Consider the following 19,348-nt stretch of genomic DNA (forward strand, 5'->3'; position numbering starts at 1 on the left):
AACGCAGTGAAACGAAACAATAAGCAAAATATATATTATTCGGCACATAGAGTAAAACTGCAGAAAAGGTTACATTATAAACGCACCAACGAACTACAAGCGTTCTAAAAAACACATGTAGTCAACATTTTCAAACCTTGTGATGTTGTTGTAATACCTTAGGTTTTGGGCCAAAAAATTAGCGAAAATAGTTCTTCGCGCAGAATTTCTTTTACGAAAATCTCCCTTCAAAATGTCTTTCTTCTTGATTATGTAGCGAACTATATATTTCTATGTACAATAAATTCAAATCCGAATGACGCGTTTAAATTCATATCTAATAGTCACTGGTATAGTTTAGCGACGTAGCTCTTATCTGCAACCCTTCAACTTTGCGCTTGATATCGGAGCCGCTCATTGTGGACACTTAAATCAGTGAAATTTGATTCCGCAAAGAAGCCGAGTGGTCGCCTCGCCTAACAAAGCTTATAAGACGATCATGCCTTATTTGGGGCCAGGGTTTCTAATATTAAACTACGATTTAAAATCCTGCAAAGTTCAAATCATTCCCTGGCATTATAAACTAGAAAAACGTTGCGTCACTGCATGTAATTAATCTACGCCTATTATACCACAACAAGAAAAACAAGCAACTCTTAGTCTCATCTACGTTTATCGCTAGCCTCTTGATGTTTTAAACAGCCAAAGCAAAGCGATATTTCAAAAATAAACGTCGTTGAACGTTTTATTTCCCCTGTTTATTTTGATTGCCAAGCCTGCTGCACAGCAGCCACAAACAAAATTATCCTCACAAGAAACGTGCCAAATCGCCATTAGAGTTTCCGCTTTTTCCACAATGTCATAATCTCCCTTTAATGGCAATTGGACGCGCCGCAGACTTTCTCGGGCACAATAAAGTGCGGGTCCATGACAGTAAACGCAGTAGACCAAGCGTAACCGAAAGAGATGGTCTCATACACGTATATATGTAATATATATTATACGTGTATGTATGTATACAGGCCGTATTCAGGTGACCGCATTCGAATCCCCGGCACAGGCGGCGCTTTGTCCAATGGCCTCTGTTTACAGCAGGGAAATAGCGTGACGTCACACCTAGCTCGTCTCTGCGCTCAACACGTCGAAAACGGAAATACTCTTTCGACGCGCGAGCTACAATTTACAGCGAAACGACGCGCCATTTGTTGTTGGTATTTGGCGTTATTTTGACCAGTTTGTGTTGCCACTTCGAAAGGTGCCATTTTTAAAATGCTTGCTGCCCTTAACGACTTGCTAGTTTTGTCTGCGACAACGAAATTAGCCGATTTTCATTTGTACCCATTTTCATGCCATTCAAGCACTATAGTTTTGTATTTGCTACAATAAAACTAAAAAGTGGCCATGTAAGCTGCCTTTATGTTGGCTCTTTTAGCGGTAAAAATGTCAGACCCGCTAAGCATTCTGAAACTTCAAAAAGTTCTGCCTTCCTACTCTAATTGCCGCACGAAAAAGTTTGTTGTTGCTTGTGATGTGCGTAAGCAGGATTCACAAAATTTCGGTTGTACTTAAAATAACTGATCAGTGTTAATATAACACTAGAAAATGAAAAGCTTTGTATGAATGACAAAAATTGTATTTTCCATCGCCGATATGTTTTAATGCGAGCGACAGGTAAACATTCCGATATCGGTATCATACCATGGTTTGCAGTTTTTTTTCATATAGTTTCGCACCTGGCCATTTTACGATTCGGAGTCAAAGGATTTTTTTTTTTATCTTCAAGCTACCGCATAGTTGTTTGCGCGCACCCTTGAATAACGCTAAAATCAACACTCATACTGCACAGAAGCCCCGTTTGTTCAGACCGCACTCGAAGTGCTTTGATCAGGCCACTCGTGCGCGCTGCTTTTGCTTTATTGCCTGCCAAAATTTAACACGCGCGTGGCTCGGAATTCCGGCTATTTTTTGGAATTTTTTTCCACCCTTTTTCGTTGATATGTTTTGTCGATTTACACATTTCCACCCTTTTTCGTTGGTATGTTTCACCGATTTGCATATTTGGTGGGAACTGTTAAAATGGTGCGTTCGGGGGTTATTTATTCAATGAGAAATGCGCTTTTAACTGTGTAATTATAATATTCGCCAGTTGTTTGATTGGAATGCGTTTTATTTGTCGAAGCAAATTACAATCAAGAAAAGCGCGCAATACGGTGTTCCAGTTCGAATAAAGAATATAGATAGGTAACGAAGTGCGTTTAATATAAATAACACATTACATAATTACACGAAACTTTTGTCATTTTCATCCTCGTTATATCTAATAAACGCCCTCGACGGGCAATTTGTCTTGCTTTCCAAACACTTTGACGTAGTTAGTCGACGATTCACTCACAAAGATTGTCCCTTGGTCATTCACCTGTTATAAGCATGACATTTTTTTTTATGTTAGTGGTTTTGTTTAGGCCAAACCTTTTATAAATGTGTAAAATATTGAAATAAATGATATATTTTTCTTGTTTGCAATAGAGACGATTTGATATGGAACAAAACTAAAACACTTTTTGACCTACAAAACAATGATACTTTAACTGTCCGCAGTTATTTAATATTAGTTTTTGAACCTAGCACTATGTCTGAGAGCAACATTTTTTCAGGTACAATCCAGTATAGGTATATATTTAAAAAGCTTTTAAGATTCTTTTATTTTTTTCCTACTTCTAATACTGGTGTTTAGTCGCTTTTACTTAACCTATACAGTCCCAAACGAGGCGTACGCGCAAATCAACCAAAATCTAAAGAGCGTTGCAAACCTTGAAAAACTGCGCTGTTTACTTATTAACCAAACTATTAATCAAGGATTACACTTTAAATCAAAAAAATTGAAAAACCTTTTTTAAAAAGTTAAGTAACCTTAAAAAAAACGTTTAAAAACCCGTATTGTGTATTTATATGCTAACATCGCTTACCGCAATATCGTAGGGGTTGGTGACCGGGGTCGGTGAGCCGATTCTCTCATTGAGCAGATAGTGCTGCAGTTCCCCTGTCCTAGGGTCGTAGGCTGGCACCCGGTCGTTGTACCAGTCGGCCACCAAGACAGACCCATTGGGGTAAAGTTTACCCTCTGGCATGAAGGCCAGGCCGCAGGGGTTCGACATTTGACCCCCGTCGCTACCTGAACTCACCAATGGTATAACTTGTCAACAAATTATTTTTTTACAAAACATTTGATTTAACAACTGTATGGTCATTTTGGGGTCATGGCGATTGACTATTTGCATAATTAGAATAAACTTTAAATCCCGAACGATATTTTAACGTTTGAGTAAACCAAGTAAAAACTTTTTTGAGTATAGCCAAGTAAAATATTTTATTCCATCACGTATATGTAGGGATATTGTCTTCTGTTTGATTTATTATTAGTCTAGGGTGTTTTTAATGGTTGTAGTTTCGAATCTGGTAAAATAATAAGTTATTCACATATGCTTGTCGGCTATAAGGACATTACATGTATTGATTGACAGAAATTAAAGTGTTATATTAAAATAAAGTTATGTTTTGTAAAGTGTGGCTCAAACTGTTAAGATTGAAATACAACACTTTTAAATACAACAGGCGGACTTTCGTTACAAATTTAATAAAATTAAATATACACAATTTATACAACCTGTAATCTGAACTTCCTATGAAGAGTCTATCACGATTTAACAGATGGGTCTGTATAGTTACTTTTACACCAATTTCTAATGTTATGTTTCTCAAAACACATACTGTGCAGCTAGAAGCTACACAACTCGTTCGCAAATTTTTCGTTCTTTGTATAGAAGTGAATTATACACAGTGTGTAATATACCTTGGTCGCCAAACTCCAAAATCGAAGTGTAGGGGTTGCGAAGGTCGAACGCGTAGATCCTGTGCTTCCACGAGTCGGCGATAAAGAGCAGGTTCCGGTCGTTGTCCGCAAAGGTCATGAACTCGACCCAGCCAAGCGTTTCGATCATCGCGCTGTTGTGCTTAGCTATCGTCTGCGCCAGCTTGCCTGAAAAGTAACTACTGGTTTAAAGTTTAGTGAAATGTTTTAACTGTTCAACAATGCTGAATGAGAATTAGGTAGGTGTTAAGTCAAAACGACACGACATTTTTATTTGTCGCTTGGAAAAAAATTTATTTTCGGAGAGGTTTTTGAATACATTCTTCATTAGGTTTCAATTCGTTTTATTATTTTTATTTCTTGCTTTTAAATACTTTACGTCGATGTTTCTTAACCTGTGTGCCGCGGCACACCAATGTGCTTCGAAACATTTTTAAATGTGTCTATAGAATCTTGTCTATAATTTAAGAGAATCAACTATTCGTATTACGCATGTAGGCAAGAATGCAACTTTATACGCAATATTTGTTATACAACCGATAATAGTAAGATTTTACATACAACTTTGCCGCTTAGTTAGGGTTGCCGCTATTAGGTATAATTATACGTTTTTTTCGAGTAAAGTGTGCCGCGAATTGATTTTTAGTTTTTTAATGTTAAAGAAGTTTGACAAAACACTTCACGTTTAAGGGGTTAAACGGAATAGTCGTATTATTTCAGTGTGGCTTACAGATAGATTATTACGAACAGCTTCCACGTGGTTTAAATCAAGGCTTTTCTCATGTTTTGTTCTTCGACTAACATCGCTTCTTTTAAATCAGGCAATACACCATATATAGATGTAACTCTTTGCAAAAAAAAGAATAAACCTTACACTTGCAAAACCCTTCAGCTCTACCCAGATTTTCAGGAGTTCTGGTTCAAAACAACTTGGCAAACAAAGTAATGATTTCGGTGGCAATTTTAGTCATTATCACAAAACTATTACAAACCGCTCTTAATATCGAATATCTTAATAGTTGACTCGTGCAAATCCTTTATGTCGGAAACCGCCACAGCTCCGGGGTGTCTTGGGTTGGCGGCGATTCCTCGAGGCATCTTAAGGTTGCGGCTTCGAACCGTCTGCACCTGAACCATTTCTAAAAAACGGGATTTTTTTTTTTTGAACACAACATACGAGTTTTCTTAGTAATTTTAATAAATAAAATAAAGCAATATTATTCGATAAATCGACATTTCCACGTTTACAGACGTTTCGGCAATACGTCATGCCATCATCAGTGTTTAAAATTCAAGTAAAGATAAACGCGACAAAAAACACAAAAAAAAGATGCAAAGGTGCCGAGGTGGTATCGATGTTGAAATCTGTTTGTAAAGTGTTTAATCTTTATAGACTCATCTTCAGAGCCGGTATTTGTCATGCCGGTTTGTGTTTTCAGATATTTCGATTAGTTCGCTTTGATAGTGTATTTTAAAGTCATAACTTTTCACCGGTATTGATTTTGTTTGGACTTACAATACTTACTGCTGATATGGGAAGGCCTAAAGCGAAAAAGGCGAAAACCTCTTTAGAACATTCTTTCTACTAGTTATTTTGATTGTTTTTAAATTTTAGAGTCCCTTTGCTAGCAGGCGAAACATACTTCATGTTTTATTGAGTACAACAACTAAACTTAAGTAGCGACAGTGTTCTTGCCTCGCACTTCGGGCTTATGTCTCTACAACAATATTTTATATTGATGTTATGATATGTGTTCATTGAACGTCATTCTAAATACTTACTGTTCATGTCGAGTATTGCGATGCTGTTATCATGGGGATAGGCGCAGATAACCTTGTCACTCTCGTACATTTCGATTCCAAGAGGAACTGACAGACAAGTGGCCGTGTGGCTGTTGGAAACAAAATCGGCTTTATTATGAAGAACATACCGTCATTACACTTGCTCTTGAATACTAAAGTTTTGTTTATAACACAGATGCGACTTAAAAATTGTTTTTGTTCGTTTTCAAGTCCTTAGTCCACATATGTTATTCCAATGAAGTCGCCATTCTTAACTTTGGCATAATTCGGATGTTTTTTGTTCTACCTTGTAGTGAATTTAATCTCTCTTTTCTATTTTCTTTTTAAAATTACACCCACCTACGGAGCGAATACAATGAAAGTTTAAAACCGTTTTGCAAAAACATGTTATACATTGCTTTTAACGAAATTGTTTAAACTTTAAAGGACCAAACCTGCCGTAAATAGCTTTCAATTCTATTAACATAGCCCTTATATTGGAAGAAAAATCAGGCCAAACGCGAATCATTAACCGCATACATAACTTTCAACAACATCATATTAAAAGCATAACGTTGGCCATATACCGTACCTTTCCATCGTGAAAACTCACGTGTAAGTGCCTTCCGGCGTATAGGTCCGGATGCATTTGCCGATCCGATCTGCAGTGAAGATCCTACCGCCGTCCGCCGGCCGCTGCACCGTGATATAGGGCACTGAAGTCTTGTCTCGGTTCTCGCGTATCTCGATTCGCTTTTCGTAGCCGTCGTAAGCCCAAGTGTAGATATCGTCCTCCTCGTAGTAGGCAGTGTGCAGGCGAGCGCTGATAAACTCGCCCGTCGAAGGCTTGCGCTTTTTCTGAGCCTGTGCAGTTGAATTGCTCGTCGTTGCAAAGCGAGGTAAACGTTTTAGGTCAGTGTTAATAATGGACGCTGCCTATGCTTTTTAGTTTGAAACCCGATTTTGTGGAATACAGTTACGACGGTTCGACTCCCGAATACCAAATGATGTCTCTAGAATTTTTGAAATAATCATTTACACGCAGTGTCCCCACGTTTTTCTCTGCTATGGGATGCTTTTAGTTTACTTTGATTGGTAATATGTTTTTTTTAAAAAACATTCTTCAGTATTTTAATTTGTTTTCGAAACACCCTATAAATGACCAAAAGTCAACGTAGGTGCATGGATAAAAGGAGCAAAAATCGAGTGATTACCCCAAAGCATAAGTAAATCACTAAAATTGCGGTACACAGCTAAGAATCTAGGCTGAATACTTCTTATATATGTGAGTTTATTCTATTAAGTGTTCTGGCAAACATACCGCTTTTGCCATCTCAGTGTTCTTGAAGATGGACTTGAAGAACTGCGTTGACGGCGATTTGGGGGTCTACCAAACACAATCACAGTTAGATTTAGGACTAGTGGACTACACTGTGCGAAAAGGCCTACCTTTCTTCCTGCTTCAGCTGCGTCTTTTTGTTCATCAGATGCCAACACCACGGCTGCACCTAAACATACAACCTGTGTAATTTTGCATAGAGTTTTAAATTTTGAACTTATGAATCTCCGGTTAAATTAAGGTTGGTAATATAACTGCAGAATTGAGAACTTTAGGTTTTTCCATTTTGGGAGAAGTTGTTGACTTGAAATTCCTAATAGCAAAGTAGGCCAATAAATCTTATTAAATCCTTATTGCGCCACGTTGTTCAGATAGCGCATAATTTTATTGCATTCACTTTCTTAACTGGGATTAAAAAAGGTTAACATCAAGAATTTTTTTGTTGATAAATTCTCAAGGTTGTTGTGTCAAGTTATGCTAGAATTGCCTGTTCCAGCGACAATTGCTGAAGTCGCGGCTGCCGTAGCAACATTCCTCTTTGCTTTCTTGGGCGAAAAAGTCTTCTTCATTCTGTCTAAAGCACTCGACTTCTTCTTCTGCAATTCTTCGCTAATGCTCTATTTAAATAAATATATGTTTATCCATACAAATCGAAATGTTCGTGCTACAAATTGCAAGGTGTAGTTTGCTTAGAAACGCCGAACAGGCAAATATTTTGTTTTTCCTAAAGTAAGCTATGTTTAGGACAATAGTTTATTTTATTTGGCTCATGTTTATTTTACAAAAGTCGTATTATATAGATTTACAATTTAGGTTTTAATAACGATTTCTACACATGCTAAAGACAAGCTTATAAGACAAGCCTTTACATTGTCCAGTTGTGCCACCGCAATCATTTCGTCGGACCTCATGGTCTGTTCGATTTCCTTCTGTTTGGCGGCGTCCAATGCTATGATCTGTAAAGCAGTTGTATAATTAACGTTTTAATTCGAAGTATGTAAAGCATTCTCATAAAACTGAAAAAAAATGATTGAAATCTTATGAATCCACAGTAGGCCTAAATGGTTAAAAAGGGAAACAACATAAATCGAAACAAGTACACCATTGATTTCGCTTTCACAACGGTCAGATTATCTCATATAATAAAAAAAACAAGTTTTCACACTGATTTTTTGGCCCCCCTTCCACAATCGTCACTTCATCGTGTATTTTTACATAAATCGCATATATTAATTATTTTGCTCAATGCAATCACTTCAATTTCAGCCTTTAAGTGACTCCCCGTAAACATTATTACATATATACAAACCTGGCCCTGTTCATCACTGATTCCTTCCTCCGAGCTCACGTGGATCGTAACCAGTCTCTCTTTTCCATCATCGTCGACCCTCAGTATCTTGTACTGGCGCTGGAAGATTGGCGACAACTTGTCGACAGTGTCCCCTCTACTAACTTCTGCAGCTGATGCTAGGGAATGCATTGGTTTGATCAAGTCACCGAATTAATACACAACGACCATCTTAACTATAAACGCTCTTTAGTTCAATAGCTTGAAAATACTTGCGGAACCGTTAGTTCTCATGCAGCGAAAACATCGAGGGTTAAATAAGTCGGTGTTCGTGTTAATTCTTGCGGAAATTTTCAAAGTACATACAGCGAGAAACTCAAGGGTACAATAATACTCGGTGTTCACGTTATTACCTTTTTCTTCTTCCTGTTCACCGTCTTGCTCTTTTTGTGCATCTTCCTGGATTTCTGCATACTCCAGTCCACTCTTGTCAGCCTCTTTGTTTTTCGGACCTCCCTGACTCAGAAGCATGTCGTTCAGGCTCACTTGATCCTAACAAGAATAATGCTCAGTAACTTCAGTTGTCCAATAAAACATGAACACATGTGTGTTTACAACTGAAATCTAGCCCTTCTGAAGCTGCTTTTTGACCAACGATTACGGCTAACATATCATCAGTATACCGAAAGCCATTGCAGACTCTTCACCGAATCTGTCGATCAATGATGCAAGCAGGGCAGACTAGAAAAACAACTAGCCTGCAGTGAGGTTCGAACTCACGACCTCCGGTCAAGCCGGGACCGTCGCTCTACCAACTGAGCTATGCAGGCTCAGAAGGGAACGAGTCGAGAAACAAACATGCGCCAATGCTTGCTCAATTTGTTAGTACAAGCAACTTCAATTGAAGGGGATTTCCCAGTACCATATCATTATCCAATGAAACATAACTTCAGTTGTTTAAGTATAACTTCATCCAACAGTGGTTGTAACGTTACATTTTTGTGATCAGTTTACCTGTTGGACTTCTTCATTTTTATTTCCATCAACATTGTTGTCGTCATCTATAGTAAATTGGAAATTTATTTTATCAGAAATAAATTGTCTGTTAAACTCACATTTGACCATATATTGTCGGTGGAAATAAGTTGTTTTATGAGTTTAAAAGCCTTTTCAGGAAATATTTTTTACCAAAACATTTTTTTCTATAAATAAAATCTGTATGTAAAAAAATACTCAAAAAAAAGTGTTTTAACCGGGCATTGAAATCACAAAATATTTTTAATTTGTGGGCATTAACGTATTAGTCATAACAACGGTATGTGGTTTAACATTTAACCTTGATTGACATCCAGGTCTTCTTTGGCTTCTTCCTCCTGTTCGTTCTTCATCTAAAGTTAGAGTATGTATTTAAGTCATTTACTAAATGACTTTACTTTCATTTCAGGTATTTAACACGCTAAAGAAAAACCGAATAACGTGAATGTGAATTGAAAGCTGTTTATAAGTGAAGGGTGACAAAATTTAATCAAACCCATTATAAATAATGAATGATAGTTTGGCGTCCTGTCGACCTTGAACAAAGCGACTCTAACACGCATTAATTAGTTTTCGTTATGTTTACCTGTCTTTCTTTTTTTCTTACCACAATATGTGTTTCTTGAACTACAACGTTGGCTTTGACGGGATTAGTTATGTCCTTGTTTAGAATAGCGTAATGCGATTCCTCTGGCTTCTCTTTCGCTGAAACGTTGTTAAAGGTTTGTTTAGTAGGCTATGTCTTCGAGGTTTGTTCTTGAAGTTTGACCAATGTCTCTCGCGAGTTATCAAAAGTGTTGCGCAACTTTGTTTTGTAACTTTGAAAAATAACTTATTTGTTTTACAAACAGGCATACAGGCTTGCAAATCAGACTTGATGTACACTATCCATTCAAAACTGTTATAAAATTATGTTATTTGCCTACTTATACCTCGCCGTGTATCAGAAGATCTTTGAATTATAATTGTATGGTCGAAATAGTTATTACTTTTATTCCATCTTAGGCTAAAAAAGGTTCAATAATCATTCATTGAATGCATAAACCAAATAGCATTTCGTTGTGTTTGAGTAAACTAGAGTAACAGCTCTTAAGAATCGTCCCAGTTGGCTTGCGAACATAAAGCTATCTACAGCAATTTCCAAGATACGATGTTTCGCCCCAAGACATACTTTCTGTGCCTGATGCTGACTCCTCATCTTCACAAAGATTTGCAAACGTCTTTATTTTGACCTCGTGCTGATTCAGGACCCTGGCCATTTGCTCCTCGAAAGATCCAAGATTGGCGGAATTCTTTCGCTGACTTGGGTTGCCCTGAAACGTTTACTTTTTTAAACTTTAGTCTTTGCATTACTTTTAGTAAATCGTTTCGTTGGCGAAGTTACAAAGTATATTGAAACCATCGTGCACCGTCGGTTGTGGTTATGTTTCGACGTAAAGCTAATATTTGCTAAACATGCTTCATCTTTGTTTTTCAAATAGGTGATAGCATAGCTGTGACACCGCACATTTTGTAAACTTTTAGGGTGAATTTTTTAAACTTTTAAGATAACAGCGATCAAATTTATATATAGCTCCTTAAACTCAAATGAGCCTAAAATGATAAATCAATTAAACCATTAAGTTGTTCTATTATTCTAAAAGATCAACATCAAGCCCAGGCAGTACGCAGTTTTGATTTCAAAACAGTTGCTTTTAGGTCAAGTTCTAACCTATAGTTAACGAACTCACCCATAGTCAAAAGACTTACCTCATTGCTTGTAGTCACTGGATTCAAGGATCCCCGCGTTCTGTACATTCGCTCTGCCATTTAACTTCAAATGATAACCCTATATGTTAGGAAAAGCAAAATACCCTTTCGCTGCAATAAAAATCATGTATTAGGAATAACTTAAGCTTAAAACACACTATAGCAAAAAAAATATTTAAAAAAATACAATATCGCAAAACAAATAGCGTTAGTATATTGCCGCAGTACATTAACACTAACCGGTATACTATTAATTTGGGGAGTCTATTAATTTGGGCTTTGGTACGCGAGGATGCTAAATACACAGGAAGCCGTTTCGTTTTTATCTGCTTCCGCATTTTGCAAAAGAGGAAGATAAAACGCGCCTCAGAATAAACAAACGATAAGCATCACAGTTTTGCTCTAATTTATACGTCGCCTGCCGTAAGAAAAGATAAACCGACGTTGCGTTTGTGTGTCTGTTGATGCTGTTACAATAGCTCCCCTGGTACCTATTTAATTTATCAACGACACATTTGTATTGTGGAAGCTATTCAAATTTATTTATTCAGTATAACTTTGCCTTAACAGTCGTGACAGAAAAGACAATGTGTAATTACGTTCAAAATTTACACAATTTCTAGGATGAAATTTATAAATGATCACTAAAATATCAACAAACCATATTGTAGTACTTCGGTTATGTTCTATCATATCGACAATTGCACAAACTAACTTGGGCTATTTTATACAAGGATCGCTAACCCAACACATAAAACTCAAACCTACCCGTAAATTTCAAAACTCATTTACTTGTCTTTTACAGGTCAAAGACATCAACCTAGACCTGGATCTGATGCCCCAGTACAACGTTGAGATCCTGGCCATCGACAGGGGTATTACCCGGATGACAGGCAGCACTACGGTCGTGGTAACCCTGATCGACGTTAACGACAAGGCTCCGGTTTTCAATGCAACTTCTTTGGATACACTGACGTTGCGTGAGGACACGCCCACCGGAGAAGGTGCCCTTTGCCGAAAACATTTATTGCCATATAGTTCATGTCATTACTAGTTAAAGTTTCACTTAATTTTTAAAAAAATATTTTTTTAGTGTTGTTACTGTCCTACGACACAGAAATATAGAACTTTAATAGGTTATATACAACTCGTATACGTTATAGGTACAATTCTTGGGTCAGACCTATCCTTAAACTGCGCAAGAAACATGAAACCTATAAAAAAATATCTCTCTTGTAATTCTTATCGTCTTTTATAATAGCCAAATAGGTCGAGTAAATCGACATCACATTGATAAAGAGGTTGCAATACCTATACTACTTATATCATCATCATCAGTTTATGATACAATTACGTATCGAAACGTCTTTATCAAGAAGATGTCGATTTACGCGAACTACTTGGCTTAGTCTTTCAATATTAAACTACATAACAGATCCGTGCAGAATAAACCTAAATTTTCACTTTTTAAAGCAAATATTCCAGAAATAGTTATGATAAGACTAAGAGACGATATTTATGATACATTTTATGTTTCTTCCGTAGTGCGTCTGACCCACGAGCTTAACCTTTCTGTGTCGTAGGTTAGTAAAAACAATAAATAAGTGTACGATCATTGTACTTCCAAAATCGGACCAGCTCGAAATGTGACATTTAGCTTAAACAATGTTCAGTCGTAACAAATATTGTAAAGCTGGTATTTAACCCTAAAACCGATAAGATTAAAACATTGGCATACGAGTTTCCACAGACATATTTATTAATTTTCATTATCCACCCAAAGGTTGTAACTCGCATTTTTGTTTGGTCAGTTGTACGGATAGTTACCGCCACGGATACGGACAAGGATTCGAACCTGACGTACAACATCACAGGCGTAACTTGTCGCTTCAGTGGATCTCTGGTGACCACAATGTGCTTGGACAGGTTTCGCATGGACACCAACAGCACTACACAGGTATGACGCTGCTGCGTAAATTCCTTATTCATCATATAATTCTAATCGAATGGCAAATATCCTCCAGGCCAGCGGTTCCCAAACTGGGGTCAGAGGGTCCGCAATGAGGATTAGTCTTCAAAATTTTTAGAAAATGTTTGGGAACCGCTGCTCCAGACCTTTCTTTTATGATCACAGTCAGTCAATTTGCATAGGATACAAAGAGAAATATATTCCGCCAAAATGCATTTTTAGTCTCCTAAATTTAAAGAGACCAGAGGCGGATCCAGGATGTCATTTTGAGGCTCCACGAACTGTTTAGGAATGACGTCACAAAGTTTGATTAAGACGTGACGCTATTAAACAATTAATCTTAAAAGCACTTGTGGTTCGCGAGCCCACTTTAGTATAGAGTTCATGAGTTTATACGGCGTAGGCCTAACATGACGGACGGACTGATGGATGTCCCTAAAACGTGCTAATGTTTTGTATTTAGTTTAAGGCGGGGCCATGGTATAATGCCTTATACTTGGCCAAATAATTAAGATGCTTTCAGCCAAATAATAAATCAAATACCTCGCTGCCAGCACTATATAACCGTCAATCTTGGAAGGCACAAATTTAATCATTGGCGTATAATTAAAAAAAATGGATGAAATTTCTCTATTGAGTTTAATTCGGACTACATTTTCAGTTTTTACGTTTGTGATCAAAAACAGCATTTTTTTAGTCCAATTTTTTATGACATGAAAAATTCTATGCCGACCCTGGTCCACACGAACCAAAAAAACAGTTGAAGTCCCCGCGTTAAAATAAGTTTAATAACCCCTATTATGAGGAACTGCGAACCCATTGTCTTGATATTTTCAGGACGGAGCGTTGGTTGTGATTCAGCCGCTTGACCGCGAGCATATCGACTCAATGGAACTCGATTTGGAAGTCGAGGATCTCAATGCTTTCGGTGATACCAACCAGCGTACTAAAGGTCACTGCAAAATGAAGAAAAACGTTGTCTAATTATTCGTGCCATTTTTTTTTTGTGGATGTGTTTATTGAGAAAGAAAGGTTTGTTGAATGTGTTTTTAAAACTGGTGAAACCTTCACTTCTCCGCCTTTGTTAATCTTCGATTACCAACCTGCACGATCCCGATAAATTCTAGACTGGAGGGCCTTTAACCGTGGCTCGAAGTTGCTTTTCAAATGGACGTAGCGATTTTATGTTTAGAGCTGCATAATTGTTTAACTTACCTGGGTGCGCTTCTATCGCAGACAAATTGTCGATCATCCTGGAAGATGTCAATGACAACAAGCCGGTCTTTGAACCAAACACTGGGTTGAGTGTGAACGAACAAGCCGATGGCGCCTACGTCGGAGAGGTAACTGATTATTCATGCCTAGTTATACTTACATGTTGAAGCATTCTTTGAGTAAGCATCCTGCGCAGTTTCAGTTGCCCATGTCACAATTCCTATCGTGTAGCCAGTGTTGTAATTACTAAAGTCAATGACTTGACTAACGTCTTTGGTCAAATGACTTGACTTTACTTAAGTCTGTAGGGCAAATGACTTGGGTCGGAATGAAATATTTTATAAAGCATTTCTTTTATGAAATAGAGGTCATCTTTATCATAATTTTAGCACCTCAAAATATGCTTACATGTTGCGTTTTTTTTATAAGGATGTCACTTGAAGTTAACTTGCTCTAATTGTGACTTAACTTGGGCAACTGATGACTTTGACCAGGACTTGACTTGTCCATTCAAAAAGACTTGACTTGGACTTAAGTTATTTTGCAAATGCCTTGTCTGGGCCTAAGTCATTTCAAAATGACTTGTTTACAATACTATCGGTTACGCAGAAACAGTCAAAAGAAAAACTCAGTGATTTTTTGTGTAATTGACGGATAACATAGATAGAATTTTCCTCATGATAATTCAATCGAGACCCTAAAAAGAATCTATTCACAATTACCGTTAATAAATAGCGAAAATCCACTTATAATTACTTTAGCATTTGCTGATTATTTGTTCAGGTGGTGGCAACAGACGAGGACATCGGAATCAATGCCGAAATCGAATATTCCGTTGGTGTGGATTCACAGGGGTACATAGAAATCGACAAAACAACCGGTATAAGATGGATCATGTTTTTTTTATTAAATAAATTTTTTGGCAAAATGTTTTCGATTGACTATGTCGGCTTATTTATTAATTTTGTATTATCCTATTTGGACAAACCACTTAACCAACGTATTGTGTATAAAGTTATAAGTAGAGCGGATTGCTTAAGTAAAAATCAATTTCATTTAATACATATAATAACGAGTATATTGTAAAACGGCTTGTATGAGACTTAGCTTGCAACAGTATAATATTTATTCAGTTGATACGTTACGTAGCGTAAAAAAAAGATAAAATTAACTTTGATTTAGGCCTAACCAATGTTACGTAGACAAATAATATATCTTAAATCGATTATATCGCTGAGATGGTAGAAAATAAATCATCTGTTGAAATGTCACATCCTCAGGAACGTGTTACCAGTATCTAATCGTTAAATTGATAAAATAAACAAGCAAGTCCCCTTCAAATCAAAGTAAAATGAGCTAAAAATGTATTTTCATCGTGGGCTGCATTGATAGGCCTTGCAGGTCTGCTGGCTTACAAACTCAACGGTGATGATATAGAGATCGACCGATGAAGTTTTTAGGCCGATATCGATAATCGATTTATGTGTTTTTGTCACCCGATACCGATAACTGATTTCAATATACCTGAGACATGTTGAAAACTTTAGTTAATTGAGCCTATTGTCCTCAGTTTATCCTCTTAGTTAAATAACTCCAAATTAGCTCATATAATGCTAAACACCCTAAACCAGGGATGTCCAACCTTTCAGCAGAATGGGCCGCATTGCCACTTTAAAAATGTCGATGGGCCGCAAAACCTGACGAATTAAAGGGGTGACGTGATAATTTACGCCATATCGTGACGTCATAAAACAACTTAACTTACGAACACCCGCTCTTCGAGAGTTCACTCGCGCGCAAATATGCAAGTTAATCTCGGCCTTATATGCAAGTAGCCTAAATCTCGGCCCCATTTGTTTTGGCGAAGCGCGAAAAATTAAGTTTACGTGCCATATCATGCCATGGTACGCACCTTTGGGCGGATAAATTTCCTTAAAACGGTCCGCAAAATCGCACAATGAGAAAAACACACATCTTGCTTAACAATGATGTGTGCACAAGCGTTTGATGGATGTTGAAAATAAGAGACTCGATTCTAGTTTCAGAAAAAATATAAGAGGCCGACATCAAATACTGCGCGTTCTACACGTTTTGGTAATAGTCGAAACAATTGTTTTAAAAAAAGTCTACCGTAACTGAGGATAAGTAGTGGGCCGCACGTTAACATCAGATGGGCCACAATGCGGCCCGCGGGCCACAGGTTGGACATCCCTGCCCTAAACCAAACAATGTTAAATTACTCAGTCATGATAATGTAAGCAAACAACAAACTAGGAAGATCAAGAATAGGAAAGTTTGTTTTTAAGGAAGCGCTACAAAATTACTTCATAGTAAAATATCCGCCAAAATTTACCGATATGTTGAATATCGGCCGATGTAAACGGGAAACCGATATACGGTTAAATATCTTGAGTACTAAAACAAAACGTTTAATTCGTTTTATTTCGTGACCTATATAACTTGATTTTCACAGGCCAGATAAATACAATTAGCGGCATGATCGACCGTGAGGAGATATTCAACGACACCGGAGCAAACGTCCTTAACGTGACCTTGGTAGCGACCGACATGGGTGAGGAGAATCGTCTCAACACCTCAGCAGTCTTCTCCATTCTGATCCTGGACATCAACGATCACGATCCTCAGTTCGCCGCCGTGAGCACCTGCCTTTTTTTAATTTTCTTTTTACCACGCAGCAATCTTTAATATATGCAATTTTCCAGGCCCTGTAAATTTCGAGTTTTTCTAAAAACCTTTTTGTTACACGGCGTATTCTAACTTATTGCAATAGATAACTCCAGTTTGCTCAATCATGGAACAATGATTTACCATACACTTATAGTCTTTTATTTCTCTGTCTTTGTTAATTGTGAACGTGGAAATACGATACTTTGGGATATTTTCTGGTTTTTTTTGTTGTTTTTTTAAGTTTCACTTACGTTAACCGAATGTATTTTCCAAAACATCGTTTAGAATTTAGCTTATAACTTCGACTTTATTTTTTGTTTCAGGATGTCCCTAACGCCAATCTATTCGTCAAAGAGGTACGATCGGTCCCTTATTTATGTGTTTTTGAATCTCCTTAAAAAAATACACTTAGGGCACAAATCGTTGACTTAAATACCACATTGCCAAATTTCCAAGTTACCCAAGTCATTACAACACTGGTACATAGAAAACTGTTTGTTAAATGCCTTTTTAATTGCCGAGTATACCTCCAATATGTTTTTTTCAGCGACCCCTTTTAACCTTTTTAAAACATCTTCCATCAACCGTTCAGTTTTGACCGTAATAAACAATACATTTTTCGATCTCTGGTTTTACAGTCTGTTGTTTAAGTAACGTTTATATCGGGGGTTTTGTTTCGCATTCGTTTTAATATTTGCATATAGTGAGGCAAACAAGTGCAATTTATATACTGTATATGTAACACTTGCGGTGGAATTTATCTAGCCCTTTTCGCTACGCTAAAACTGTGTGGCTCGGAAACTTTGCGCACAGAATAAAAATTTTCGTTTCTTTTAGAACGAACCTACTGGAACTTTCGTGTTTGATGTAAATGCGACCGACAACGACATGGATGAAAATGCCAAGCTGGTGTATTCCCTGCCCGTTGGAGACCCGGAGTTCAAAATCGACCGGGAGAGTGGCATAATCACGACAGGAATGGTTTTCGACCGCGAAACAACGACCTCATATCAGGTTAGGTAGATCCTGAGCGAGGGGACAAAAGTCCTATGTTTCACCAGCAGAATTTTTCCAACCTGTTTGGACGAATGAGCCACCATTTCTATGTATACCAACCGCATTTTACGCTTTGCTCTATCAATTCACTGTTTTTGTTATTTTTTAAGTGGTATCGATAGTGCATAGGCAACAATATATCTTCAAAGCAAGCACAAGAAGTTGTTCTGCTGGTCAGCTCTTAGAAGAATCTTATTCTTTTAATTTTTTTCTAAAATCTCACCTATCGTACTGTAAAAGCATTGTTTTGTCACATTTAACACGTTAAACTTATACACAAGTTATGTAGCCCTGATCTATACCGTTACCCACGTGTGCAGCTATCCACTGTTTAATTACGATGATGTGTCACGCAGCATATGTGACGAAATATTGCATTTTTTAGATTACCGTCCAGGTTCGAGATGACCCTGCTACGTCACAGCGATCCGCTGAAGTAACCTTGACGGTTGAAATTGGAGACGTCGACGACAATGAACCTATGTTTGACACAGAGGTAACAATTTCAGTTATTTAATATGAATTATACTTAAAATAACTTAGTGGAGTAGCACCCCACAAGCTGTTTAAAGTCTCCCCACAAGCTGTTTAAAGTCAAGTTATAGCAGTTAAGCATTTCCGATAAATCAAAATATCAATAGGCCCATATTAAAAAATAATACAAAATTATAAAGCCTACCATTTAGGCCGAACACCAACCCAAAATTGCGGATAAACAACCAGGAATTTTCAGTAAATATGGAAAAAGGCGCGTTCATTCTTCATTTATCCAACGTTTATCCAACGGCATTTTCAGAAACATCGAATGTTATATATTGCACACCAACTTTGTTTGGAATCTGTTTTACCATCAATCTCTTTACTTCTTTCCCACTGTCATTCTTTTTGCCATTTAAAAGCTAGTGAACTATATGGCCTACTTTTCGGCTTACATAAAACATTAGCTAACTGATTACTGATTGGTATGATTTCGACCAGGATCAAGAAATAACGGCCGACGTAGCCGAGGGATTGGAAGTCAACTCCCTCGTTGCTGTTGTACCAGAAGCACATGACCTTGATAGCTCAAGCACCGACAACTACTATTTCTTAGTCGGTAAGTTTACGTTTGTGCAAATTGTTTTCGCCTTAAAAGTCTTAGAAAAAATAACATAAATGAAAGCCGCAGTACTAAAGTTTAGGAAGCCTGATATTACTTATCAAAGGAGAGTTACGACTTTGTAGCGATCATTTAAAAAGCATGTATTGTGTAGGTAAGATTGGGGGTCCTATTTTGGTTTCGGAAGATAGATTTAATCAAGGAAATTGCTGGTAGCTTAACCTGACATATGTTTATCGAAGTATATATTTAGTTTGTTTTTAATTTTAAATAAACACTGT

At 37.3% G+C, this 19,348-nt stretch overlaps 2 protein-coding genes and 1 non-coding gene across 3 annotated transcripts in view; 1 reads left to right on the forward strand and 2 right to left on the reverse strand.

The window, feature by feature from the left end:
• Positions 1-19,348, forward strand: part of LOC146137782 (cadherin-23-like) — a 72,159-nt gene that overhangs the window by 42,847 nt on the left and 9,964 nt on the right. The window contains 10 exon segments of the mRNA XM_083394442.1: positions 11,846-12,044; positions 12,852-12,997; positions 13,847-13,961; positions 14,246-14,352; positions 15,008-15,104; positions 16,698-16,879; positions 17,236-17,268; positions 17,750-17,926; positions 18,354-18,464; positions 18,947-19,064. Coding sequence (XP_083250568.1) covers positions 11,846-12,044; positions 12,852-12,997; positions 13,847-13,961; positions 14,246-14,352; positions 15,008-15,104; positions 16,698-16,879; positions 17,236-17,268; positions 17,750-17,926; positions 18,354-18,464; positions 18,947-19,064 — 1,285 coding nt within the window.
• LOC146137785 (uncharacterized) lies at positions 2,297-11,100 on the reverse strand. The gene is made up of 17 exons (XM_083393710.1): positions 11,041-11,100; positions 10,463-10,589; positions 9,878-9,996; positions 9,593-9,644; positions 9,271-9,317; positions 8,670-8,808; positions 8,278-8,435; positions 7,838-7,924; positions 7,456-7,585; positions 7,079-7,137; positions 6,954-7,016; positions 6,243-6,493; positions 5,630-5,739; positions 4,840-4,986; positions 3,830-4,015; positions 2,946-3,151; positions 2,297-2,395 (listed from the first exon to the last, which is right to left on the reverse strand). The coding sequence occupies exons 1-17, from the start codon at positions 11,098-11,100 to the stop codon at positions 2,297-2,299; spliced, it is 2,040 nt and encodes a 679-aa protein (XP_083249836.1).
• Trnaa-ggc (transfer RNA alanine (anticodon GGC)) lies at positions 9,012-9,086 on the reverse strand. Its single transcript has one exon. It is a non-coding gene; the product is annotated as a tRNA-Ala (tRNA).

This window comes from Ascidiella aspersa, chromosome 7, assembly GCF_963924565.1.
Source record: "Ascidiella aspersa chromosome 7, kaAscAspe10.2, whole genome shotgun sequence".
NCBI lineage: Eukaryota > Metazoa > Chordata > Ascidiacea > Phlebobranchia > Ascidiidae > Ascidiella > Ascidiella aspersa.

What these genes read in the sequence shown, in the direction of transcription:
- LOC146137785 (XM_083393710.1), bottom strand. Translation starts at nt 11,100, where the DNA reads ATGGCAGAGCGAATGTACAGAACGCGGGGATCCTTGAATCCAGTGACT. An exon ending in CGGTGGCACAACTGGACAAT is followed by an intron (nt 7,586 to 7,837) that starts GTAAAGGCTTGT and finishes TTATTTAAATAG; the next exon opens with AGCATTAGCGAAGAATTGCA. An exon ending in CCAACCCCTACGATATTGCG is followed by an intron (nt 2,396 to 2,945) that starts GTAAGCGATGTT and finishes TGCTTATAACAG; the next exon opens with GTGAATGACCAAGGGACAAT.